Below are 9,664 nucleotides of genomic sequence, written 5' to 3'. Positions count from 1 at the left end.
CATAGGAGCTCCTCATTTGATTGAGCGTAATGTCTGTTGTCATCTTGGCAACACATATACATGCTACGAGCCTTTCCGAACCGATATGCTGATTTCGTTTAGTCTCCATGTAATCCTCTCTCACTTACCACTCTTATCCACTTACTTTTACTCTCAGCGAACCAACTACGCCTTGGCTATTTTTGAACACCCAAAGCTTACTAGACGCCTCACGTTAGCCTACCTATTTGCCACCGGAGGGCTCCGCACTGCTTTAAAATATGCGTCAGCGCCGTTGTGCAGCGTTGCCATGGCGCTGGCTGCGAGACGGCGTGGTTGGTTCTCACGCAGGCAGTGGCGCCATCTGTCAGGGTAAGCGGCAAGTTTGTCGCTACCGTTCGATCGAATACCACTTTTTCTTTCCGCACATGGGCCACGCGCCATCCTTTCATCGCATATAACTTTCTTTCGAGGGGCATTTCCCGTTGATTTTTTTCAACGGCCGCAGATTACACTGGCAGCACTTTTAATTTACTTTTTTTAAGTTTTGAGTTACTTTCAGATGTCGAAGAAGGTCACTGTAGCCGAGACTTCCAAAGAGAGCAGAGAAGAAATAAAGCCAAACGACGGTATTCAGTTCATGTCAGCGTGAACGATTCGCGCGGAAAAAGAAATGTTTCATCCGCACAGCTTGGCACACAGTCGCACGCGACGCTCTCCGGTGGACTCCGAGTGAACTCGTGAGTGCTGCACTTTCATTGATCGGAGGCGATCACGTGATTCGGGCATTATTAACCTACGTATTATTAACCTAGCCTGCTACTGCCGCTACGTCCACTGCGTCGCAAGTGTACACGCACTACACGCAGAAGAGACCTTCTTTCCATAGGTCTGGCGTCACTCAGCCAATTCCTGCCTTCACAAAACTCTCATTAGAGACGCTACGACTGCCAACAAGAGCATTTGTTGAAAGGGTGTCAAGGCCCCAATTTTCTTCTCTTCGCAATGCAATATTTTTTGGTGTCTTTCAATTCTGTCTCATTAACTCTAATATGAAATTAGTATGCATCTCCAAATTACCTTTCAAGGATTTGCAAAAATACACATATGGCTAAGAGCAGGTCTTTAACAGAACAGAAAATAGCTAAACGTCCAATACACGGTGCGGTCCACCGTCTTTCCCTCACTACGGCCGCTGACTTTTTTGGGACATGTTAATAAGCAGACCCTCGTTAGTGTATTTTACTTATAACAACTTACAGAACGTAATGAAAAAACTGACCCTCGTTAGTGTATTTTACTTATAACAACTTACAGAACGTAATAAAAAAACTATGTTACAGGGCGGCCTGTATTCTTTAAAATTACCTGTGAGTAATTGAGTGCATGGTACTCGAAGTATGAAAAACCACAGAAAGGAGGACAGAAGCCCGCTGTGCTGTCGTCACTGGCGGCCGATCCAATCAAGCGGCGCGTTCATAAATCGTCAAGCTTAGGGTCATGAATTGGGATACCCTGAGGTGAAAGACAAATTCTTTTCTTTAATTGCGGGCTTCTCGTCTTCAAGAAAGGGCAGCTTTTCGCGCTAAAAAAACGAAAAAAATGGGGAGATAATGACGAGGGACCCACGTGTTCGCTAGAACAAAATAATTCATAAACTGTGAAAACACTGTCTAATCTGCTGCTGTGCTCGGAACCGTGACCTTCAGCTGTGAAACGTGCTAACTGTCGTGCTGGCCCGAATAGACAGATCACCGTATCGCTCGTGTAAGTGCCCCCCCCCCCAACTGGGCCGATAATATGAAAAAAAAGTAGGAAAACAGCAATTCCATCTCACCCTTGTATAATTTTATTCTCGCGAGACGTTTTGTGGGGAGCGGCCCGGCGGCGACGGCTGTTACGGAGGCTACATTATGCTATGCGGCAACGCCTTGGCGTTGCTGATCTCGTTTTACGTGTTGGGCATTCCCACCAGAAAAGATAAAAGCGTTATCACAACGTCCGCCTGCTGCCCGAAAAAAACTAGGATGAGGCGTGCCCACGGTAGCGGTATGCTTCTCTGCAGCCACGACCGCGGGAAAGCGTGCCGGGTGATAGCGGATGTCCTATAGGCCTAGCGTGCTTCGCATCCAAGCCACAGCCGAATATATACTTTGGAACAGGCTTTTGAGCTAGCCGCCGCTTACCTTTATTGGCCGGCTACCGTTATTGGTTTTACTATAGTAATGCAATCACCTCACATTAAAATAAATGCACGATTGATTTCCGCGAAGCCTTCGGGAACGAAGAGATCGGGAAATTAGAACAGGCGAAAGTCGCCTCGGGGGTCTCGCACTGGTCGCAAGCTACGGTCGAGCGCCGCATTGCATTGCTACTCGCTTTTGCGAGGAGCTTGGCATAACGTGACACTTGGTGATAAAGTGCCATAGTGGCCTGGGTTATAGCGTGCGGCTCCGTTTGGTAGTCGTATACTCCGACTTTCACCGCGTTACCTCCACTAATGATCGACCTAGGAGGCCCAGATTTTTCTTAAAATACGATTCTTGGCACAAGCTGGATGCGCATGATCTAGTTTCGGCACTAGTCGCAAAACTGATTGGTAAAACGTCACCTTCGTGTAAGAGCCGTACCTCGACAGAAACTCGAAAAAAAAAGCGCACCAAGCTTGCACAGCTATATAGGGTAATATATGACATCAACACTGGTCTTCCATACTTTGATGAGCTATCTCAAAACAACACACTGGACGAGACGAAGAGGGACGACGCGGAAGGAAGTCCTTCCTTCTTCGTCTTGTCAGTTGTCTGCCTTTGTGCTGCTTCTTCGAAATGTAGCCTCACAACGGATAACCAGAGGCTGCGTTTTCTTTTTGCACTTCCCGCGTGGTTATTCTCAACCGTCTTGTTTGTGTTTGCTCTCTGCTTTCTGTCTGTCGTTCACGCAATCTTTCAATCGCTGAAAATTTCCCCCACCTCCTTCCCGCCCACTCCGTTTCCATCATTCTTAACCTGAAGAATAGGAACATGTTGTGAAACAGTTGTTCCCGCGGTGAATATCATGTTTCATACGAGTTTCATTGCGCAAGCAACTAATAATTTAGGATTGATTTGTACGCGAATAATTCTTACACATTCTACAGTTTTTGAGATACTCAAGAAGGGGACGTGTTTCTGATGAACCGAAATTGTCGGCATCCAGGAAAAGTGGTTCACAACACCTCTAATGTCGTCATGAGCAAAGAGAAAAAAATTCCTACGAATGTGTGAGCAATTGAACCCAGGACCTGCAGATTGCGAGGCGAGCACGCAACCCATAGGCCACAACACTTTTTTTTAGCGACAGCTGCACTACGCCACCCCTTGGACCCTTCAGCGTGGCACCACTTGAGCTCCGTGGCGGCGCCGTTGGTCACGTGGTTGGTCACGTGGTGAGGCCGTTGGTCACGTGCTGCGGAGCAGCTGCTGCTGCCGGCGGCGGCGCGGCGCGCAACAGCTGTGCGCATGCGCCGTGTCAAGTGGGATGAAGGTGAAGGAGGAACGCCCTGCGAAACGGAGCGGCGAAAGACTGACCTTGCAATTCGACTGAGCTGGTTCCACTCGGCCAGATGTAGCTATCGCGTCAATCCAGGTTTAACCAGGGCTATACCACCGCCATTTTTTTTCTTTATTGCCGACTTCAACACGTCTTTTTTGCAAACCAGTCCACGCGAAGAACACAACACACATGCTAAAAATACGTCACCCGCACTTGGGGTTACGTGAGCACATTAATATTCGCGCATGTATAACAAAGCTTCTATTCTCGGAAGCCACTCAGGCACTGGTTCTTGTATCTTGTGGCCTTCAATAACTCCTCCAACAGATTCACGAAAATACTCTTCTATCGGCCTCGCGTCAATGTCTGCATGTCTGACTGCCATCCTGGATCGCCAAATACTCTGCAGGCACAATATCATGATCAAGTCGAAAGGAACCCCTTCTTCATTGTCAACAGGCAAAAATCTGATTCCGAAAGCATCCACCGGTAAGTCTTTTTTAATCGTGCGTTGTAGAATGTCCCAATAGAAAAAGGCTTCTCAGCAATCTAAGAAGACGCGTTCAATAGTTTCCTGCTTTCGGCATGTGAAACAATGGTTTCCCCAAGGCAGAAAAAACCCTTCTCTTCTAGATACGTCTTGACTTCAAAAGTGTTCGTATGGAGCTTTAAAACGGAACTTTAACTCCAACTGGTACATCCATGCTTTTCACTCGTTTTAGAACTGTCTGCCTTGAACCTGCACAGTGCAACCACCTGTACACAATTGGACCGGATGAAAGACATCACTCAGGTCCTTATAAAGTTTCTTTCGCGACGCAGCTGACAAATATACCATTGAAAATCGCTCTTGCAAGACGCAATATGCCATGTACAGTCGGGGACAAAAGTCTATGGACCACGCGTTCCTCAAACAAAGCCGATAGCTCTCCTATTAGCTGACTGCTGGAGACCACACATTTGGAGGTGAAAGCCAGAATTATGTTATTTCCGCCCCACAATAGTGTGGTCTCCAGCCGCCGGCTAATAGTAGAGCTATCGGCTTAGTTTGAGGAACGCGTGGTCCAGATGCTTTTTGTCCCCGACTGTACACCTCTCTAAGGAAGCCGAAAATTCCCCTTGCATAGTCGTCGAACTAACAACTAAATTTAGCAAGAGCCTACCCAACCTAAGCTGACACACAGTTCGCAGAAAGGGGTCATTCACGTCCCGAAAGAACCTAGATCGATTCACCAACTGGCGCAAATGCACATGCGCCAAAGCTAGTCGTCCAGAGCGAACACGATGAAGCAGATTGGTTCGCCGTGCCCGCTTCCAAGTGCTTCCCCATACAAAAACCGCAACAATCCAGTGCAACTTCTGCACATTGACTCGAGAACAATGAATTGCTTGCATAACATACCAAACCTTGGTTACGAAAATTATGTTACATATTGTGGCACGCGCGAAAATAGACCAACTGAAGCCTTTTAGCCTGTCGGCCTTCTCACGCACTTCAGCAACTTCGCGTTTCCAATATGGCACACTGTTGCGATAATTCTCCAGCGGCATTCCTAAATATTTTACTGGGGTTACTGTCGAAGTCATGTTCGCGAAAACTGTTTTGGTTGTGGCCCAATTGCCGTGCCAGAACCCCAAACATTTAGCCCAGTTCACAGCGCTCCCACACACAGAACAAAAGTTCTTCACAGTTTCAACCACAACACGAACGCTTTCGTAGTCAGCACAAAATACGGCAATGTCATCTGCATACGCGAGAACCCGGACCTCGGCCGCAGGCAGACGAAAACCATGAATACTGCTGCTTTGAATTATGCTCAAACAAAAGGGTTCAATGTACAAACAAAATAGCAATGGTGACAGGGGGCAACCTTGACGCACAGAGCGTTGCGCTCGGATGCGCGCACCCACCACTTTATTCAGTATCAATCGCGTCGTGCATCCCCTGTACGCCATGGCTATGCCCTGGCAAATGAATGGCCCGACATTCACGTGCTCTAACAGAGAGAACAAGAGGTCATGTGGCACCCTGTCAAAGGCTTTTTCTTGATCAAGCTGGAGCATTGCGATGCTTTCATGCATGACGTCGCAACACTCGTGCACAGACCGGGCTGTGTGGATGTTGGTATATATGGTGCGACATTTAATACCAAAGGTCTAATGTGGCCCTACTAATTCTAGCGTTACAGTTTGGAGTCGTTTAGCCAGAATATTTTGTGAACATCTCATAATCTACATTCGTCAGTGAAATTGGTCGGTAAGCGGTAACTTTTCGCAGTCTAGTTTCATCGTCGCTTTTTGGTATTAAAATTGTGTGGGCTGTTAGAAATGATGGGGGAATCATATCCTTGTCATAAGTCTCATTAAACAACGCAGCCAGAACTTTCGCAAAATCATTCTCGAATGCCTTATAGAGCGATGCTACTAGACCATCTGGTCCCGGAGACTTTCCAGGGTTGAGGTCTTGTATGGCTATCCCCACTTCTTCGGTTGAAATAAGCACTTGTAACCGTTCTTTCGTTTCATCACTAAGCTTCGGCATTAAGGACAGGAAATGGTTTTTAAAGTCTACGGTTCTTGCTTTCATGTAGCCAAAAAGCCTGCTACAGTAGTCATAAAATGCCTCTTTATATTTGTTTTATCGGAGTACGTTACACCTTTCCACTCTATTTTCAGTATGCCATTCTTGTGGGCATCCTCTTTTCCAAGCCGAGAGCTCGTTTCGTGGGAATTTCGCCCGATATCAGGCGCAGTGCCCTCGCCCTCACGATCGCTCCTTGATACCGCTCCGTATCTATCGCCTCTAGCTTCCCCTTAACGGAGCGAATTTCTTCGATGCATGCTCCTGGCTGCTTTCCCTCTTGCGCTGTCCAAAACCTCGTCATCTATAAGCACATTTTCCTTCACTCTTTTTTTTTGCTTTATATCGCACGATCATTTAATAGCTGTCATTTTCATTGCCTGCTTCAATGTTTCCCACTTCACTCCTAGAATTTCATTGTCCTCGATTTGCAGTTCGCGTATCACCGACGCTGCACGTTCCGTAAAGATATCATCTTTCAGCAGCTTCTCATTAAGTTTCCAGTTTCCCCACACGAATTTGCTTTTCGTTCCTTTTCTTTTCTCAACATGGAAGACAACAAGACAACTGTCACTAAACGGCACTGGTTGTACGAAGTATTTGGCGCAGAATGGTATCAGTTCGGCAGATATGTACGCCCGATCCAAACGTGCGTGACTCGTTCCCTGGAAATGGGCAAAACGAACGCCGGAACCACACCCGAGACATTCGTCAACATCTTCGAGATGTCAGCGATCCCTTAAGTCACTCAAACAGGCAGTACTCGCATCACTATGGGGAGTCGAACTGGTCTTGTCGCGTGCCATGCTTACGCAGTTGAAAACGCCAAATAAGTCGACCAGACGGTCTGTATCACAATAGTCTCCAACTGTCTCAAAAAGTTTTCGCCTCTCTTCCACGTTAGCATGCGCATAAATACAGATGACTCGCCATTCCAGACCAGCAAATGTCATGTCACAGAGAATCCGACGACCGAAAATGCAAGTCTGAACTATTTCCACAATCGCTCCCAGAGACTGGCGGATCAAAAGAATGCGCCCTGCCGAAGTAGCCACCGCATGAGCCACGCAAACATCGTATCGGCTGCTGAACGGACGCACCATACTGTCGGTCTGGTCTTGACTCTCGATTTTGGTTTCTTGTAATGCAGCCGTTATGGTCTCGACCACTGGGTTGGAGGCGGCCTGCTCAACTTCAACCTCGTCCATATGCAACTCACTATTTTCGCCGAGTGTTCCTCGCCCAGCCGCGCGGGCGTACGACTTCATGCATTCAGCCTCTTCGTGCCCGTACGCGTGGCACTGGCTACACTTGGGCACCTTGCAGTCACGCCTAACGTGGCCTGTGTTGCGGCAGCGGACACATATCGGCGTACGCCCAGGCTCGAGGACTAACACTGTCCCGTTTCCGATGCGCATCTGATGGGGTAGGCGCTCGAGGCTTGCACCTTCTCGTAGAACCAGCCGCACAACTCGAGTAGTTGAGTCAGCGTTTTCAAACACTCCGGTCTTCCATCTATCGCTCGAGACTTCTTTCACTTCGCCGTAATCAGCGAACGCCCGCCACAGAGTTTCGTTGCTCACGTTGAAGGCGCACCAATGCACCTTCAGCCGCACTTCGTGCCTTTCAGGGTCAAAAACTACGCAAGTCTTCTCTTTAACAGTGATATGCCCTGTGTCGAGCTTGGCCTCTTCGCTGCGGAAGCTTACTACCCAGGCGTGCGACATCTGCTGTGCTCCGATGCCGCCCACCTGTTCGATGACGCCGGCTTCTTTCATCGGCTGGCGGAAATCTTCAATCCTGCAAGGCCTTCCAGCGGTGTCGCAGTGAAGAACAACCATTGTTTTCAGTCCTTCTCCGGTAGGCAGGGGCGGCAGATCAATCCTGCAGTCTTTCAAACCGTCCAAAAACGATCTTCCGCGGCCAGCATCGGCCGTGTTCACAGCTCGCGAAGAGCCACCCTGCCTTCCTCCTTTCACGACCGTGACCGGAAGCGGAATGGCATTGGCCACAAAACTTTTTTCCTCCATTGTGGTATTTACTACGGGAAGTTATGTGCCCACAGAAAGCGGCTATATACAGATTATCTACAAAGCACGCAACATGGTGACTGCACTGCGCTAGCTTCGAAGAAAACAACACATCTAAAAGGGTGGCACAGGTAGACAGCCGGAACCAGTCCGGTATAATAATAATAATTGGTTTTTTGGGGAAAGGAAATGGCGCAGTATCTGTCTCATATACTTTGGACACCTGAACCGCGCCGTAAGGGAAGGGATAAAGGAGGGAGTGAAAGAAGAAAGGAAGAAAAGGTGCAGTGGTGGAGGGCTCCGGAATAATTTCGACGACCTGGGGATCATTAACGTGCACTGACATCGCACAGCACACGGGCGCCTTAGCGTTTTTCCTCCATAAAAACGCAGCCGCCGCGGTCGGGTTCGAACCCGGGAACTCCGGATCAGTAGTCGAGCGCCCTAACCACTGAGCCGCCGCGGCGGGCCAGTCCGGTATAATAATTGGTTTTTTTGGGGAAAGGAAATGGCGCAGTATCTGTCTCATATATCGTTGGACACCTGAACCGCGCCGTAAGGGAAGGGACAAAGCAGGGAGTGAAAGAAGAAAGGAAGAAAGGGGTGCCGTAGTGGAGGGCTCCGGAATAATTTCGACCGCTTGGGGGACCAGTCCGGTAGAAAGTCCCTTTCATCATAAATGTCCCTGAGTTGGAGCATCATTCCACTAAAATGGCTTCTGGCTGAAACAAGAAGTTTAGCGTCGCGGTCCAGGGTGCGCGTTTTCTAAAGGCCACTAAACCGCGTTGCTTCTCTGCGAATAAAGATGAGCCTAGCGCATGTATGCGTTGCCTTATGCCTGCCTGTGTGTTGCATAGGTGTGTGGTTATAAAGTATAAAGGAAGGAGGAAAAATATAAATTAAAAATCACTGCTTTCGCCTTAAAAGCGCGTTAGTAGTGTTAAGTGTCCTCCGTAATTTTTGTGAGAACGATATGAGGGCTAGGCTGTGAGAGGCGGGAAATCAGATGCCGTGTAAAAAGCTGGAGAGGGCCTCTTCAACGGGCGGAACTCTCTCTATACCCTCTGCGCGCCGTGCAGGGTGGTCTGCGGCGATAAAATCGTTCTTGTGCTTGAAGTATCATTCCTCTCTGAATCGGAAGAGCTGCCCTCAACAGCAGCACTGAAATAAAACGATGTATTTGTCTTGGCTTCGCTACTAGTTTATAGCTCTTAATAGAGTGGATACGAAAGCGAGGCCGGCCGCAGCCGTTTGGGAAAAAAAGACCAACTTCTTGAGGACCCCTTCTGAGGATTAGAGCCGAAGTCCACCGAACCGTTCTCCCGCCTGCCTGATTGGCTTCCTCTAGAAGTTGAGGCTTCTTTTAAGGCCAGGAGATTTCACGCCTGTCGCCTTTCCTGACCAATCCTTCCTGAATGGGCAGTTGGGGAATCCTATACGGCTGTTAGTGAAAGGTGAAACGCGCCCCAATACGTTCCTGGAACTGAACGACTGAAAAGTTCGCTCTCTCAGAATGTGTGGTGTTTTATTGTTGCATTCT

General features: G+C 48.4%; 2 protein-coding genes across 24 annotated transcripts in view; one reads left to right on the top strand and one right to left on the bottom strand.

Moving 5' to 3' along the window:
* The window catches only part of LOC144126338 (uncharacterized), an 8,388-nt gene extending 264 nt beyond the window's left edge, over window positions 1-8,124 (bottom strand). The window contains exon 1 of the mRNA XM_077660409.1: window positions 7,195-8,124. Within this exon, the coding sequence (XP_077516535.1) occupies window positions 7,195-8,124 (930 nt within the window). The remainder of the gene's footprint in view (window positions 1-7,194) is intronic.
* The window catches only part of LOC144124579 (coiled-coil domain-containing protein AGAP005037), a 489,877-nt gene that overhangs the window by 223,340 nt on the left and 256,873 nt on the right, over window positions 1-9,664 (top strand). The window lies entirely within an intron of this gene.

The sequence above is a fragment of the Amblyomma americanum genome, chromosome 3, assembly GCF_052857255.1.
Source record: "Amblyomma americanum isolate KBUSLIRL-KWMA chromosome 3, ASM5285725v1, whole genome shotgun sequence".
Classification (NCBI taxonomy): domain Eukaryota; kingdom Metazoa; phylum Arthropoda; class Arachnida; order Ixodida; family Ixodidae; genus Amblyomma; species Amblyomma americanum.
This window is presented reverse-complemented; position numbering and strand designations above follow the sequence as displayed.